The sequence below is a fragment of the Stegastes partitus genome, unplaced genomic scaffold (assembly GCF_000690725.1).
Source record: "Stegastes partitus isolate 25-593 unplaced genomic scaffold, Stegastes_partitus-1.0.2 Scaffold76, whole genome shotgun sequence".
Lineage (NCBI taxonomy): Eukaryota > Metazoa > Chordata > Actinopteri > Pomacentridae > Stegastes > Stegastes partitus.
Genome location: NW_007577807.1, coordinates 157541 through 176310, shown reverse-complemented (window position 1 = coordinate 176310; position 18770 = coordinate 157541). Strand labels below are relative to the sequence as shown.

General features: G+C 43.5%; 1 protein-coding gene across 1 annotated transcript in view; it reads left to right on the top strand.

Moving 5' to 3' along the window:
• The window catches only part of naaladl2 (N-acetylated alpha-linked acidic dipeptidase like 2), a gene marked incomplete at its 3' end in the record, with an annotated part of 308732 nt that overhangs the window by 133406 nt on the left and 156556 nt on the right, over positions 1 to 18770 (top strand). Inside the window, exon 7 of the mRNA XM_008276546.1 lies at positions 1075 to 1218. Coding sequence (XP_008274768.1) covers positions 1075 to 1218 — 144 coding nt within the window. The remainder of the gene's footprint in view (positions 1 to 1074; positions 1219 to 18770) is intronic.

Here is an 18770-nt window from a genome sequence, read left to right as displayed (position 1 = left end):
GCAAGAATCAGAGAATGGAGGAGAAGAAGTATAGGAAGAAAGACACAAACAAGTCAGACATAACAATGGGAATGAAGATAACAGGTGCTCAGGAACGTTCACACACTCACACACACATCTTTGTCCTGGATGGATGGAACCTGTGAAGGACAAACAGTATCACCGGTAGCCAAGTAACACCACTGAGATAAGAGTGCAGCCAGGTGGATCAGACCCTGCTGCCCAGAGCGATAACCGCGAGACGAAATAAACAACATACGACCAAACAACTAGAGCTTTATCGTGTGCCAGACTCTGCTGTGTTTCTGTTATTATTTTCGCGTCATGTCTGCTTTGATGAATAGTGCGCTGTGGAAAGAGTCAGGGATGCACGAGTAAGATTGCTGCATCCTATTGGGTTGACTCTCGGCTGGCCAGTGAAGACTGACGTGCACTTCCATTGTCTTCTCCATATAATGGAAGCAGCTTTTACAAAAGCTCGGTTGGTGACTTTGTGCAAACACTTTATAAGCACAGCATGTGTGCAAAAGCGCTGACATATTTCACAGTTAATAAAAACATAAGGTGTGTTGATGCTAACAGGTCCTCCTGCACTGTTTTACTGGGTGTAATTAACTAATCTGTTAACTAACTATATACATATATTCTGTACTGTGTGGTCAAACAAGTCCCTGTAGGTTTCAAATGTTTCTCACATAGAGGTCAGAAAAATCACTAAAATCTTCCCCAAATTTCAGATCTGACAGCCACAACATTCAGATATACGATACAGATCCATTATATTCATTTCTTAATGTCATCCACACGTGTATTTACCCAAAAACTATGATCATTTTATAGACGTAATTCCACAAATACATACATACAATACCCGCCATGCAGTAAAAACATCTGCTGAATGTTAGCAGATGTTATCAGAACACAGAAGAAGAAGAACCCTGAGGGATTCCACGTATTAGAATATAATTAGAAGAAAACTGTCAGTTACACGAGTTTATCGGCGTCTGTTTTACTCTGACTCGTTTACTTTTTTTTCTGGCCTTGGTTTTCACTGATTCCCTGTTTCCTCCCCAGGTGGGTTGTCAAAAGAGGCCGGAGGAAGTCTGACATCTTTGTTGGTTCAGCCCATTTCTGCCTTCCTGGCGAAGACGCTGCTTTCCTCTCCGTCCACGGGGCAGGGAGACGCCTGCGTTCCTCTCGCCATGCCTCCCAACGCAGGTAAACACAACGCACAGCGTGACACGTTTGCTGCTGAAGCCTCATTATCAGTAAAAAAATTCACAAGTGTGATATATTTTTATCGTCCATAACGTCACACAGTAAAGCCGCCGAGTGAAAGCGTTGGAGGCTTTGTGCATGCCTGGGGTTCAGTGGTATAGAGCATCAGACTGACAGTGTGGTTCATGCTGGGTGTGCCGTGATCCAGGAGTTAAACAGGAGCCACTGAAGGAAAAGCTCCTGATTTGGTGGTTCATCTGAATTCAAACCACTAACCGCTATTGTCCAGGTCTCTCTAGAAAAAGAGATTCTAATCTCAGGGGACTTCCAGGTTAAATAAGCATTGTCATGAGTTCTGGTTAGTTTGTGTTGTGGATACAGACACAGGACGGCTGGTTCACCCTGAGGCCCAAGCTAAGGAGATGTGAGGGCTGCACGACAAAACGAGGCCGACACAGTTCACTGGTTTGACAAAACCTAAAATCCCAACAAAAAATCAGAGTGTCATGACAGTGTTTATCAACTGCTTTTGTTAACCAGGTTTCTCTTTATCACACTTTGTGTACTCGCCCATAAAAGAGGGTGTTTGATGCATCATTTGACTAAAGTGGGCCGATGGCGTGCCACCTACTTCAGTCCAGAGGAGCAGCTCGTTATAATGAAGAATAGCAAAAACCATCACAGCAGAAAGCCCAGAGAGGAAAACTGTTAATAGTTTATATGTTTATTTCACCTCTCAGTGCAGCTGCTTGTTTCTAACATTAGAGCTCTTAAACTTTACACTTAATTCACTCCAACACGATATTCTAGAAGTGCATCTGACACATAATGAAGGCGGCGTGGGCATCACGTTTTCACCAAATCAAAGTGAAATAATGTCATTGATTGAATATTCTCTGTGATAAATACCAATAGACTAATCAATGCTGTAATCTGGGTTCGATTAGCTGCAGCCAGAGCAGCGTTGTACAAACGTGGCATGAAGACAGATTAATGTGTTTTCTGCATCACCCACTGGATGCATGGGTTGCAACGCATGCAGCTTCTGTAACTGCACCGGTACCGCATCGCAGAGGGCTCAACAGGTTTTCAGATACAACACATTTCCTCAGCTGAATCTACAGAATACGATAAAGAAAAGTAATTTGTAAAAGGATGGCGCTTCCTCAGGACGATTTAAATCCTAAACTCTGAATGTGACCTCCTCCGGAGCAGGTTAGCGGTGCAGCATCAGTCACCATGGTGATCCAGCCAGATTAAAAAAGAGCCACCTCCATGACATTAAAATCTGACTTTGGGCCTAAAATACCTCGCTGAGCCATTTATCTGCCTTCATAGTGCACCCCTCACATATCAGGAGGGAGTTCAGAGTAAAGCCACTGCTCCCCTCCATGGAGGTAAAGCTCCTAAAGAGGAGACACGTATCTGCACATATTACATCTAATGACTCAGGATCCTCCAGGACGGCTTTGCAGTGAATGTCAGGTGAAAGAAAGTAATAAGTGATTCTATTTATGTCCATTTGTGTCAGCAGATAAGTTCATCCTCAAAGAATAAAACAATCCATTACCAAGGTGTGAGTAGGCAGTGTGTCATCAGCCGTCCTACAGATGTCCTGCTACGATCCAATTACAAGCTTTGTTTGGATCCTTTCAGTCATTCAGAGCGCAGCAACAAGTCATGTCACAGTGTGTCTGTAATCACACTAACGATGGGCATCTGAGATTGAATTCAGCAGTTAGTCTATTAACCAATCATCAGGCAAATAATCAGCAGCTGCTTTATTGAATTATTAATGATTGAAATAATTATTCAAGCATAAATGCCGAGCCTCCTTTGTTCTGGTTCCTATAATGAGAAGCTTTTCTCCATGAGCTGCAACTGTAAACTAAATATCATTGATTTGACTTATGACAGACATTTGAAGGCATCGGCTCGGACTTTTAAACATTCAAGGGTGTTTTTTTTATGCTTTCTCGTATTCCAAATAAAGAATTTATCAATCAAGAAAATAATAAAAAGCTGCATGTATTATTTAGCGTTCAGCTGATAAATGTTGATTTATTCATATCATTTTATTGGCCCGCTGCACATGAAGCTTCGTTTGGATAATATGCACAGAACACTGAGAGAGTTTTTTAAAAAGTCACACAAATCAATAGAATAAGAAAATAAAGAGAGTGTACGTGTTAAGGTCACCTCTTCACTGCAGGATTGTGTGTGCGAGCCGTTCTCTTTCTATCACTTTGCTCCATCTTAATGGATCCCCTTTACCGCCGCCGCCTACCTCCGCTAACGTATCTGTCACACTCCACGGTGACTCACAGAGTTCATAACCTGGAATTTCCAGCAAACACCGCTTGGTTAAGTCACAGATGTGACCTGAATGCCCCCTATCCGCTGCAGCTCCAGCGTCCACGGGAAGAGCTTCAGAGGCACCACTCCTTATCCGTCTTCATATTGTACATAAGTCGTGTTCCATACAGGAATAAATCCATTTCATTTAGTTTTGATGATCATGGTATATATTGCAGCAACATGGGTGGATGGAATGAAATAAAGGCTGCTCTGTGAGTTCAGACAAGGAAGAGTCTGGACAAACTTTAACAGTAGTTTACTCAAACAGTAGCACATTGTAGAGAAACACAGGTCAGATTATTCAGGAGCTCAATTAACTTCACATTCAGTAAAAGAAAATCACGAGGCAGGTAGAAGAGGTAATGATGACTGAGATAGCTGCGATGGATTAGCTTGTGAAGAGGTTCAAGGTGTTCACTGCATTAAAGAAAAGAAAAGGTTTATTAATACATTTTAATTAAAATGAAAAGTGAACTGAACATTCTGGTTCTGGTTCAAAAAACGAAGAAGAAAGTTACCCTCGATGCATAAAGATAGAAAAGTGCGAGCAAATCCATGAGGCCTTTTTTATTTATGTTTATTTTTATTAGTTGTTCCGACACACAGCATCAATACAACGTCAATGACTCCATAAAATAACCAGTGTTGAAAATAATAACGAGCAACACATCAGTGACATACACAGAGTTCATGAAGGTGTTGATGCTGACTTGTGGAGTTCTTCCTGATGACATTTTGATTCATGTAGCGTAACGCCGTACAAACATCTGTCCAGAGCATCATGTGTTGTGTCTCATACTCTGGTGTCTAAAACAAGCTCTTAGATGACAACTGTTGGAGTTTGAGGCTCTAGCTGCTACAGCCTTTAAATAGACCTCTAGTTGCCATATAACGTGTGATTCCTGTCCTGGAGAAGAAGGACATAGTTGTACCGCCACAATGTCAACACAGGGAGGAGGTCAGGGTGGATGGATGGGTCAACTAATGCTGGACTTCACTTCTGACATTAAGCATCGGTTTCTTTTAGTTATGACCACGAGCTTGTAATTGTCACTCATTAAAGCCAAATGATTGCGTGTCGAAGCCTCTTCAGACTTCATCCTCTGTAGAACTAAACTCTTCTGATGCAGTGACCTGTTCAGAAGGCAGATCCTGTCTACAGGTAAATGAGCCGTTAGGGATGTCTGATCAGACTTTCATGTTTCACTGAAGGATATTAAGCTGCACCACATCATGGCCATAACAGACTTGTCCATTCCAGCTGTTGTCGTTTTGTTATTTTCTATTTTTTAGTGCCTCTTTGCTGTCTGAATGCTGCTTCAGAGACTCTTTTTTTCCCCATTTTTTGTGGGCCACAAAGTAATAACTCTTAGAAACTTCAATCCAAAGTGTTGGGCTATTGAGCTTGAAGCGACTATATCTGTTGACCCCGAGTGCAGATAAAGAAAGGGCAGGAGGGATAAAGGTAAGGAGGCATGCAATGATAACATTTGGTCTATATGTTATAAGCAGTTGTACCCGTCGCCCAGAAGGCTGGTCAGCGGCTCGTGTAGCGTGCGGCTCCATTATTAACACGGTGCAGTTTTAAAGCTGTTTTTGACTGTACTTGCGTGCCATCCTTGCTCCTGTTATTTTGGGCTGTTTAATTACTCCAGCTAGTTTTTATTGCAGTACAGTTTTCATTGCCTCGAAACACGCCTTGGCTCTCGGGTGCACCTCACGACCGGGCCGTCAGATTCGGTTGTTAATTAACCTGCAGTGAGCGAGTTGAAAGCAGAGATGCAGGGACGAGCTCCTACTGTACGAGTCACCGTGACCTTTTCCCACACAAAACAGAATAAATAGATAGACGCAATGATTAAATAAAAGAGATGCTTTCTTATGACCGGGGTTTTCACATTCCTCCTCGAAGGCAAAGAAAGGCCCTAAAATATGAGCGTATCAGGGCAGAACATTACAGAGCCGCGGGGCAAAGATGGTCATAAAACGCTTGTGAAAAGTATGACTCCTGCTTTTACACAGAGTGTTAAAGTACGCCTGGAAAAGAAGACAGAAATCAGCAAGTGCAGCAGTGTCAATAGCAGAAAAAGTACTTTCTCTCACACTGAGAGGAAGGGTTTTTTCTCGACAAATTAAAGCACTATGAAAAACGTCAAAAAAGAAAAACTGAATATGCAGCAAGGCAGTGTAATTTCCTTTGCCAGAAAAAAGGGTGACAAGAGGATAGCAAGGATATTTTTGCATTGTTTAAAGACAAGGTGGAAAGAAGCCAGGCAGGAGAAAGGAAGATGGTGGAGAAGATGGAGAAAGAGGTGATGAAGATTTACTTTAAATCATATTTCCTTTGACTCACTGCTTTAATGTGTTGAGGCTTTAGTTTTACCTTCCTCACACTTTGAGCTATGTGGCTATGAGATTTCTGCCATCACACCAGTTCAATGAAGACCCTCAATTGTCTATTTTTTTTTTTTTTTTTTATATATTTGACTTTTTTTTTTTTTTTTTTTTAAATATTTAAAATAAACCTTGTAACAGAGAGTACGTAGCCCTACTAGGGACTGTACACTGTTAGCATGTTAGCATTGTTTATTAGCAGTCTGCAGTGAGATGGGATCATGTCAGTTTTCAGATAGTTGGTTATAAAAAAAAGTGTTGGATGAATTTTAAAACTGAAATAACGATGATGCCAGAGATCGAATTTGGTATGGTTCATTATCTGGGGACCAAGAATGTCTCAGCCAACTTTCACAACAGTTCATCCAAAGGATTCGTCTTCTATGGACTGTGCATATCAGACATTCTGTGATCGTCCATCCAGAAGTTGTCAAGTAGTTTCACTCAACACTGTAAATGTCAACTTGGTGGTCGTGCCAGTCACAGGATCAGTGAAGTCAACAAGGTCCATCCTCTGGGGTTTCAGTCAAGACCCAAGTGGTGGACTTGATCCTACGACCTGCCAACACCCATGTCACTAACATGACTAGAAATTCAAGAGAAAGAATCTTTTCATCTGAAACGTGTCTCCGTCACGCCTTCTAGCCCCTCATAGCTTCACTGCTTCATGGAGAGACGGTGTGACACAGGATGCACTGTGGAACCACACTCCACTAAGATGTACCACCTAAGACGACTCGGTTACATAGATTATACAGATTAATGGGTCACAGTGGTTCCTGTGTGTTGTGGGGTGGGGCCACTATAAATCAGGCTTGTGCCATCAGATAGGATCTGGGGAGTTTGGAGGCCAGGTTGGTGCTTTACACTCTCTGTTGTATAAATATATATATATATATATATGACCCATCTGCACAAAAGCAGTCGCATTGCGCCCCGATCCGAGATACAGCCTGAATTAACACATGATAAAATTTTGATTTAGGGTTTGTAACTTAAATCGGCCCATTTAGTTGTTTTCTACATGTAGGTAAAATATAATGTTACATCACTGTCAAATACCGTCAGGCGCAATTCTGATTTCGTGCAGATGGGTCATATATATATATATATATATTCTAGGCAAACCATAAGGACAGATTTGTACTGTGACTACTTCACACTGCTCCCCGTTTGCATCTAAGAATCATTGTTTTTTGCTTGTCATGAGGTTGGTTGCGAGGATCTTTAAACACAGAGCACATGCTGGTGTTTGATGAGGTGGCTGTGGCTCAGGTGGTACAGCAGGTTTACCTCTAAACGCAAGGTTTGCGGTTTGATTCCCTCCACAGTTGAAGTGTCCTTGGGCAAGACACTGAACCCAAATTTGCTCCCAGTGGCAGCAGCTTGCGCGGCAGCTCTGTGGCCATTGGTGTATGGATGTGATGTACTGTCAGATGTACGTCAGAAGTGTTCGCTAAATTAAATTGTAAATGTAAATTAAGATGCTGTTTTTCAGGTGACTGTTTATTGATAGTCAGTGATACAGTAACATGTGTCTACCTCCTTGGTCTCAGTTCTAAGTCTACACAGAACTTCTACAGGCGTCTAACAGCTGCATTGCCACTGTTAGTCTTTTTTTTTGGTCATACTGTAATAGGTGTGGTGAGCTCTTGCAGGACGCAGCGACAGCAGCCGCGGTGTGTCGAGGCGTACGGCTGCGTGTGCTGGCTTGTGCGGTTTGGTAAAGCGAGTCTATGCGTGAGCGAGAAGCGCATGAGGAATGAGATGGATACAGTATTAAGGGGTAATTCCTGCTTTCGAGAGCGTAAATCCCCTCTTATCTCAGCATCATCACCGCGGGCCTCTGCCACATGGCCACCTTCTGCTCCTTCGCCACCTCGCTCTGAGCTCGCCGTCTTTGGCTTAAGCTTCCACTCAGTCGTCGTCCCGTGTTGTCAGCATGTTTCCTCCGTCCTGCGTGTGTGCGGTCTGTCCATTTCCATTTATTCCCCAATAAATCCGAGCGGCCGATCACTTGCTGGAACACTGCGTTCAAGCCTTTTCCAGCGTTGCACAGATAACTGTAACAGCCGATCCCCCCTCACACACACACACACACACACACACACACCGCTCATCACTGTTGGGCGCCCATGCAGCTCAACTGGACAATCAATGATGCACACCCCCCAAAAACCCACCGACCAAAGGCGTGAGCAGTATTGATGCAGGTGGGCCGATGTGTGTCCCAGTCTGGTCATGGTATTGTTCTCAGCTGCAAACTTTACGTTGTTCAGAAATAGAAAATAGCTCGATTGGATTTTAAGTATTTTGCTCTCAGATATGTTTTTGAGCGTCCTTGTTGACTGATGCTTTGTTGGTTCAGTCTTTTTAATGTTTTTTGGGGCTCTCAGTGGTGTCAGAGTTTTATTATTTTTTGTCTCTTTATCTGAATATATCTTGTCATATGTTGTAAACGCCGTGTTGGATGCGGTTCCAGTTCTGGCAGAGGCGCCGTTGGTTTTGGAGGGCACATTCTGAGCGCGCTCACTCGCCAGCTCTCTGAAGACAGGCATGTGTGTCGGCCGAGCTTAATGTACATCCAACGGTTCTGCAAGGTAGGCTTCTTTCTGAAGTGTTTCCATTACATCAAATGAGTCTGAAAGAGGGAGAGAAGAGGCAGAAGAGAGGGAGAGGGACAAAAGGGAAGACAAAGGGAGAGAGCGAGAGAGATGTAATCTATCTCCAATCGATTGGCTGCACCTCTGACCACTCTTGGGATCCCGCTATCATTTGTTTCCATCTGTCTGCCTCTTTTCATTTTTTTTTTTTCTTTTTTAATTCCTTTTCTCCTTATTTTTCTCTTTTAATTCCCATTCAATTAAGGCTGGCTGTATTGGCTGGCCATTGGTTAATTGCTCAGGGGCCCTCCGTGGAGATCACCAGACCTCATCGAGACGACTCGGTCAGCCTCGCACTGCTCTTAGTGCTCCGTATATGTGTGTGGGCGAGTTTGTGCGTTAGTATTTTTGTGTGCATGTTTTCAGTTTTGTCCAGTTGGATCTTTTAAAAGACTCTGGCTTACATACGTTCTATTAGTCTGACAGCATTGAATCCTGCATACTTTGCATTCCTTTTGTTCTTCTTACTCATTATTCCTCTGCCAGAAGAAGCAGCTGTTTAGCATTCATCTGCCACACACCCGTTAATGCTGTCCGGACATATAGCGACATACAAGCTACCACTTTGAAATGGAAAGTGTTGTCTGCATGTAAACATCCCCGACACCCACACCGAGCAACCGCATCCAAATGTCTTCCAGCAATTTTTAGGTTATATTTATTCTTCGCTATAAGTCTTCCTACACTTATTTTGTTGTTTTTAAATGTCTCATAGTTTTCCCGTCCATTTGTTTTCTGTGTGTCCTGCATGTACAGCAGCTGTTTTATGGAGTCTCTGCACTCGTTCTTTAATTTGCTCGTCTTGACAAATACCTTGTTTGTTTGTTTTTCTTGCTCATATCTGCGGTCCTGTATCAGTGTGTGTTTATACGTTTTGCTGGAGACAACATGACTGCCTCTCTCATGCCTTCAGCCTTTTTAGATTGATTAATTCACTGAACACACCCTGTCCCCATCAGGCCTCGGGGCTTTGGCTCTGACTCTATCTGAGTGGTCTGTCTGTTGACCAGACAATTACCAAGCTAGTCCATCACTATCTCTAAGGCGTGTTGCAGGACCCTGTTTACTCTGGCAAGGCTGATTGATCGCGCGCACACACACACACACACACACACACACACACATTTACACTCTTAAGTGGCGGCGCACACACACACACACACACACACACACACACACACACACTTGTTCTCTGCTGCTCCCGGCTTTCTGTTTCATACATGTTTGTGCTCCTTATTGGACTCGGAGTCAGAAGCTTTGCAGGAGTGGGACGAGTTGATGAAAGAGTGCAGCGACTGGTGGGAGTGTGACAGCGAGTGAGTTCGCCCTGCCAGCACATCATAAACGAGCACTTAAGCTTTTTGATTGGCCGCGTTGGCTCATCGACGGCTGTTGCATTTTCTATTTGTGGCTAATCATGGTGTTCTAATGAAGCTCGCTGACAGTTAGCTGAGTTGCAAATGTTGTTCTTGCCCTCTGAAGTTTACCCTTCAGATGAACTGAACTGGACCTGAGACGGTTCCTGTGTGACAGACGAGGATTCGCTTCTATTTAGACACAATAGCATTATGAGGAACTGATGCGGATGGAGTTGGGGTCAGGGTCGACAATAATGACTGCTTTGATAGTCGAATAATCTATCGGGTATTGAAACAAACGTACAAGCTTGTGAATTGCAAAATTATTACGTGGTTCATATTTTGCTATTGAATGTGAGTGTGCTTGGTTGTCTGTCTGTAAGTGTAGTCCTGTGATAGACTGGTTACCTGTCCAGGTGAACCTGCCTTCACCCTGAGTCAGCTGGGATAGGCTCCGCCCCCTATGACCCTGGTGAGGATTAAGGTGGAGAGATGATGGATGGATGTTTCAGCTTTTAAATGTAGCTTCAGGTTGCTTCAGGCATGTGCTAACAATAAATACAGTAGAGATGCTTGTTTTGTACTCAGGTTATACTCCTATATGTCATTTATGTGACGTGCTGCTACAGCAGTGTTGTTTCTGATGCTAAACTTTATTATATTATGCTGACATGTCGTTAGCTGCAGTGGTTGGAACTGAACCAGACGCCCTGAGTGACAGACACACAGTGAAACCATGATGTGTTTTTTGCCGGTCTACTTGACCACTGATGAGTTCCAGTGCTCTCCACCGCTGCGACCAAGTGTCCTTTCTGATGGGGGACCGGCGTCGGGCAGCATCAGCATTAAACTCCCGCAGCTCATCTGATGACTTCCTGAGGACTAGAGCTGACATTGACTCAGTGGAGCCGCTAATGGTGGATGTCGCTGGTGAACTTTCCAACTATTATGTCTGTTTCAGGACCATACTGGACTTTAAAAGACTTCTTCCTTTGAGCTTAAGCCTGGCAGAGGTCAGCTTCGGCCCAGCAATACACTGGTGGAAGCCATGGTTTTATTTTTACTGGGATCAACAGTGAACTTGTTCGGTACGTCCCCAGACTGTAAGGAGGTGGTCTGGGCTTCTGTATAATCACATCACATCGTGACACTCTTCATTCCAGTAATGCTGTTATTACAGAGCATTTAGAGGCATTACAAAAAACACACCAGATGACGTTACCCACTGATCATTCATTTTGTTGGCTACTCATTATGTCATCAGCTCCTGTAGACCAGGGATCTCCAGCAGCTTGTTGTCAAGTTCTACACAAGTCTGTTAATGATCCATTGATGTGAGTCAGGTGTGTTTCAGTACGGAACCGTCTCAAACCTGCAGGACCGGCTCACGAGGACCAGAGCTGGAGATCCCTGCTGTAGACTGTGTCCATTATTGATTGAAGCTGTACAACAAACACAACTAGGAAAACAAATGGAGGCACTGTCATGCTGTAGGAGGAAAGGGCCAAACCCAAACTTTTAACACAATATTGGACATGAGATCATGTTAAAATATGACTGTTTGTTGGAGCTTAAAGGTGTTTCTGATACTTTCCCACCCATTTCTGAGACTGAGCTCTTATCTATCAACAGTTCCAAGTTCCACCGTTGCCGTTGCAGATCATGTAAAAGAAAAACGAGTGTAGTCTTAAAGTACGCCTGAGTAGTAACGGTTAGAGTTTTACAGCCAGAGAATAAGGTGAATATTGGATCTTTTAATAGACTCCTGCTTGTAGAAGTTGCGTCCGTTGGATAGCATCAGATATCACAATGTGTGTTTTCTGTACAAAACACAAACCTGACTGGTTGTAATTCCATATACTCCATATTTCTCTCGTTATATTCTTTCATTTTGTTTGCCTGAGGCACTATTACACCACTATTGATGGCTATTTGCAGGTTTCCCACATTCGGTTATTGCTGTTTCGTCTCAACTCGGTGTTTAATACCCTGCAGAGAACGGCGCTGAGCAGCTTCTCCAAACTCTATGATTATATATCAGCCCGCTTCATTACATGGCAGCAAAACAATCGGCTCCTGTTACATGTTGTATCTCAGAGCTCATCTCGGAGATTGTCTCTTTGATTGTTTTTGATTGTTTTGTGTTGTTCTTTTTTCATTCTGATTGGTCATTCATCACAGTATTTACTGCAGCGTGTCGTCATTTTAAGTGAGCAGCAAATGAACAAATAATTAGTAAATAGTTTGTCGATATCTGGTGTCGGTGTCATACGGTATAGGTTCCATCTACAGAGGCAGTGATAGCTGTTCATTAACCTGTTACAGTTTGCTTGAGCTCAAACCCTGTGTGTCACCTGTCAACAAACAGCATTAACAAGAAACAGCATGACTCACAGTATTGACGACAATAAATCCTGATATTGATAATATCAGAACTCTAAAGGTAAAACAAAATAGAGAAGATTACAGGATCATCAAACCTACTGAGGTTACTCTTTAAACAGGACAAAAAGGTTGATTTTTTCAGAACCCCTGCGTTTTGATGTGTTGGCTTTCAGACGGGACACTTTGTCAGGTTGACCATTTATTTGGGATCTCATGCGTCTGAGTTTGGCGCTGATTCTGCTCGAGTGATGCTCTGGAACAATCTGAGCCAGCAGGACACAGACAGTCCCTGAGATCACAAACCTTAAATTCACAATATTCAAATAAATGCAGTATCAACACAAGAACAAGGCGAGCAGCTAAATGGTCCTCACTTTACAGAATCCAGATTAGACAGTTCCAAGGTACACGAATGAACCATCTGCATCCTGCAGTCCCACGATATGGGAAACAACCGGGGTTATTCAATTTAATTTAATTTCATTTGTATAGCGCTGTTTACAACACATGTCCTCACACAGCGCTTACCATGGTAGGGTGAAGACCTTACAAACTTAAAGAGAGAACCCAACAATCCAAAGTAGCCTTTGGACTCCCTCTGAGCAACGGTGGGAAGGAACCAAAGCCTCCAGCAGAACCAGGCTCAGGGAAGGCGGTCATCTGCCTCGACTGGTTGGGTGACAATGATTGGTTATTTAATACATGGTTATGAAACTGAACTGTTATTAAAAGGGGGGTGGCTGAGGAGGAGGAGGAGGAGGAGGAGATTTGTCGATCTGAAGAGGCTGGTGTAGCAGTGATGTGGTGAGCGTGGAGCAGCAGAATGAATGAACGCTGCCTCAGGTATAAAGCAGCTCAGTGGGAGGGCTGGACTTAAGCAACGATTGGACAGAAAGGGCCTTGTGACGCCCTGACTCTGAACTAAAGCTCTATTTCATGCACCTTCGTTATAATTAGATGACTTTAATGTTGTCCTGTGTTATTTTAATCTTAAAGTGAGAACCAAAGTGCTGCACTTTGACATCCATCCTCTCACACATCGTCCTACTTATTCATCTGCAGCCTATTACTGATGCAAAAAGAACCAGGAAGTCAGCTGCCTGCTCTCCTTCTTTGTCTAAGTTCCTCCTTTCTTAATTTTGAACACACGCAATTCTTTCTTTCTGTCTGTTTCTGTCTCTCTCTCTCTCTCCCACTCAGAACAAATGCCGAAAGTGTACCAAATTTCCGTGGCAATTACATTGCGATGCCGCAGAGGGAGAGGCGAGCGAAGCAGAACAACTTGAAATGGCTTTATAGAAAGGACTCCCAGGCCCTTTAATTACGCCACTATTGATTGCTATGTGCAGGTTTCCCACATTCACTTACTGCTTTTTCTTCTCAACTCTGCATTTAATACCCAGCAGAGCAGAGCATGGCACCGAGATACTTCTGAATTTACACTTTATGATTATATATCAGCTCTTTTCATTACGTGGCACTTGTGGTGTAAATGTATGGGTCCGTGGGTGATCAAAATATACTTGGGTAATTGCAAAGATGTGAATAATTTCATGTGGCAGCGGGTGGCGTTTGAAAGTTTTTGATGCTGTCAGCACTTAAATGTGAGTAATTCAGCGCATGTGGCCGCGCAGGAAAGCAGCAAAACGGTTCAATCCTGTTACAGGCAGTACTTCAAAAGTGCACATAAATCAAGATGCAGCTTCTTTGTGTGGTTTGGTTCAGGCTTTCTTGTTATCCCCTTGGCAGCTTTAGATTATGTCACATTCTTACTGTGCTTAATATCAGAAAATGATCTTCTTTATAGTTTAGCTATCCACGACATCTGTTATAGATCTGCAGGTGCAGTTGTCCATATGTGACCTTCCTGCTCACAGGATTTAATATTTTCACAAATACAAATCAAATTTACCGTCTAATATAACAATGTGTGATAGCTACACTGGTCTAAAGTGGATCCAAAGCACATGAGTTTCACAATAAACGATCAAAAAGTTGCCGGACTGTTCCTGTGAAAATCATAAAACACTACATCTGATTTAAGTTTAGTCAAACTGACCTCGTTGTGCAGCGACACACGGCTCCCGGTGCTTCTGCATTGGTTGAAATGCTCCAGTTTTCTACATTGTTTAGGTGACGGGCACAAAAAAACTCTTAAAAATTCATTTTCACAGCTGTTTTTTTTTTTCATTTAAATATGTTCTCGCTGTGGCTTATGTAGCCAAAGATACGGTGGCTCAGAGGTGTCACAACAAAACAAAACACTACAAAATAAGCCGCAACACAACACAACACAACACAACACAACACAACGGAAGCGTCCGCATTAACAAGTCAAACAAACAATGACTCTTGTTTTGTAAATCAAAGTTAACAACTGCTTTAATAGCGCACACCGAGATTAATGGACACTATTTGCCATCAGTATTTTACTTACTTTCAAGTTGTTTCCAACAATCTCCGGCTTCTGCCCACTTCGTGTGGCGTTGCGCACTTCACAGTATAACTTCCAGGTTAAAAAAAAAACAACTTCCATTGCAGCCGTTGTGTTGTGTTGCGGCTAATTTTGTAGTGTTGCGGTTAATTTGGTTGTATTGTGGTTAACTGTGTTGTGTTGTGGCTTTTGTTTTGTTGTGACACTTCTGGGCCACCGTACAAACAGAACAGGAACTAACAAAGCACCCCTAAAATGAATTCTAGAACCTGTAGTTTATTTAACCTGATGGGGAAAAAATCAGCTTTATGATCAAATGCTGCAGGTGCAGCAGCTGATGCATCAATAATGACCTGGTACCTGCACACTCTCATCAGCGTGCACAACCACGACCTCTGGTGAACGTCACATGCTCCATACGGGCAGAGATCAGGTAGACGAGATGCAGCCGCTGTACAAACACTCACCTCGACACGTCTAAGACAAGCGTTTACATCGATCTGGTTTGTAATAGCCTAACCACGTGTGCAGCGAGCAGGGAGGTGGTTGATCCTTAACTTCACTAACCTCTTGTTCACTGACGCCTCGACTCGACCAGCCAGACTAATCATCCTTCTTGGTGCCTCGATCGGGAAAATTTTCACAAATTCCACCTGTTTTTTTGGGGATCTGAGGGAGCGTTTAGACCAGGAAGTTTCCTCCGACTTCTGGTCAGACTTAACAAGCGGGTGACACGACCTGTTTTGTAGCTGCGCTACACGAGGAGTGTTTTTACAAGGTCAGTCATGGGTGATGCTGCTCGGAGCAGACAGAGGCTAAGTATTTGGTTTTAGAAACTGAAAGGCCGTGCTGGGTGAGGACCGGCGTCCCCATGAGACGGCTTGTCCGGCCGTTCTGCCACAGCGCTGCTTACAGGGAAAACCTACCAGGAGAAGGTGGTGCTGAAACGCATGGCGCTGTTGGTGGTATCAGGACTCATTTGGGTTTGATTAATGATAAAATTAGGGCACATTCTCTCGTTGTTTTTTTCTGTTCTCGCTGTTGGAAATTATGCAATCTGTGGAAATAATGGCTTTTCCATTTGACACAGCCTGTGAAAATCCAGCTCATACCACAGTGCCTTTAAATATTTTCATCAGCTCTCAATACTTAACTGAGAGTCACCTCTTACCTGTAGAAGCAGCCCGATCTGTAAACCCATTTATCATGAAGGGGAATTACTCCATGACAAATCTCTCTCCCCTCTCTCTGTGCATACGTCTGCAGATTGAATACACAAACGGGCCACATGTTCCATCCCTCCTCTTTAGCCACAGTCATTTGTGCCAATGTCAAAAGTGATAAATGGGTTATGTGGCGCCTATGAGAGAAAGCAGTGAATTTTTATAATGTATTAAACAGAAGCGAGAGGGTAAGCAGACAGGCAGGCAGGCAGGCAGGCGGAGGAGGAGAGGGGGATGGAGGACGGCCGCGGAGCCGGAAAAGTGGGCTGTCATGCTGTGGCGCTGTGCTGTAGGCAGGGGACCTCTGTCACACACAGTTTGAGCCCCTGCTTCACATCTTTACTGGCACTTCGTCTGTATTTCCCTCAGATTTCCAGCCATCAGGCCCCCCAGAGCTCGCAGCCGTCCAGCAAGGCAGCCGAGCTGGCAGACACAATATCCAGCGACTGCTCTGTCAAGTGCATCGTATGGCGCTGGATGTGTGTGTGTGTTTGGGCTCCTTCTGCCCTCTTTGTAGGAGCCCGTGGGAATTCTAGACCTTCACATGAAGGTTTTCTATTTTAATTCATTCTGATGCTGCTCATTGCTTCATAGAGTAGTTTAGGGATGAGAACGTCACCGGGCTGTGTGATCGTTTAAACAGACGACAAAATGTGATGTTTTGTTTTTCCACTATGTACCGTAATGTCCAGACGATAAGCAGCTACTTCTTTCACGTGCTTTGAACGCTGCGGCTTAAACAACGATGAGACTAATTTATGGATTTTTATGAATTTGCCTCAAAGTGACGCTGAGAGCAACAACGACAGAGAGACTGAGGAAGTGATGACGTGATTCTGAGGCTGTTCAACTCAAAGACGATGACTTTAGTGGTTTTAGTGCAGCCATCAGTGACTTTTCCTGGTAGCTGCTGGAGTTTTATTTCCTTAACCAGTCGTGTTACAGGAACTGTTCAGAAAAAAGCATCTACGTATCTGTGGATGTTACCGGTATGTATTTAGTTAAAGGTTAAAACATCTTTCTGTGTAAATATCTCATGTTCCAACGTGGACACCTGCAGCTTAGAGACCAGAGGAGCCTGTATATGAACACACCTGGTTTTCTGTTTAAAGTTAGTGGGTGGAGCTTATATTCAGGTGCCTCAATAGTCCGGAAATTACGGTACTGTGATTGGAAGAAATCCACAGATGTTCATTCGATGACCTGAAAAACTCTAATTGGAAAGAAGGATTGAGGTGATTTTGTGGAGCAGCGCATTTGCATAGAAAAGAAAAAAACTGTTTTTCGACAAAGACGTCCAAAAGATGTAGATTTTTTGCTTTGGGCTCAGATCTGGCTTTGCACTGTTCACAGAGACCTTTGTGGTCATATTGTGGTGATAATGTGGCGGCAACACTTTCAAAATACAGCCGACAGACCATCCGTTTTAATGTCGTTCTTCCTGCAACCATACTGTCTCCATGCAACTGTTAAGACTTGTTTTTTGCATCCAAATCTTCCTTTTTTCTCTTGTTCCTCGCTCATTTCATTGTGCCCACATGTCAGCAAACCCTTTTTCTTTTAAATAAAACTTGAATAAAATGAGCAGGTTGTGTTCTATCAGACAGACTTCTCTCCTGCATTGATCAGGGCAGATGAGAACCGTGCAGATTCTCCTTTCGTATCAAGCAGCAGAGAAAGTTGTGAGTTCATCTGCCTGCTGCGTGTGCACACACCTCAGCGTCCACGGCGCTGCAGCATCGTGTTCAGCAGCTCTCCAACAGCTACCTTCAGTGTTTGTCTCTGAAAACTCACTTTCAGGGCTAAAGCGTGTTTTCAATGCCTTCCTATTCTCGTGAAACATTTTCTATTCTGAAGTTTTTGGCCAATTTCTGTAACAAAACCTCAGTCGATGGAACAGTGTGAATCTGAGGGATGTAACACAATTTGAATGGAATACAGTTTTACCACCCTTTGCAGTCAGAAGAGGGGTGTGTGTGTGTGTGTGTGTGTGTGTGTGTGTGTGTGTGTGTGTGTGTTTGTGTGTGTGTTACCTGCATACTGATGCACATGCTGGTGTGTGTGCTGGTAAAGCAAACACAAACTAAACTTTACAATCTTCCAGCCTTCCACACTCTCTTGTTCTTCCTGCTCAGTTGCTGGTCCCAGGTTTTGGTCATGTTACACTGGACTAAACAATGAGATGATGAGACTGTGAAGAAAAAATCTGTCAAGAGCAGCTCATGTCACTGATGTTTTCATTACTTTCCAGTGTTCGTTGCTTACTTACAGAGTAACCGCTAGCACAGGACCCGCCCACCAGAGCCCTTCTACTCCATCTAAGCAACCAAACATTCAGCTCAAACTCTTTTCCCCTCGTGTGCTCCCTCAATGCTTAAAGGAGTTACCAAATTCGATTTGGTCCACAAAATCCTCCTTCGTCATCAGTTATTACTTGAAGTCTTCTGAGAGCGCTTAATCAACCCTCAATCAACCCACGGATGAAAATCAAGATGCCAACCTTGTCATTGGTCCCTCTGGTCTATTTTAAATATCACAAGACGTATTGTGAGTGTAATCAGCAGCATGGCTGAGCAGTTCCATGTGAAAATGCACCGATGGCTGTCTCAGCGACGCGTTTCAGACTCCAGAGATTTCACGTCACAAATCTGAAGAATCAATCATGTCGGCCGGCAGGTTGGAGCTTTCTGAGTCTTTGTTCTTCTTCAGTATCGGTCTCTGGTTTGCACATGTACGC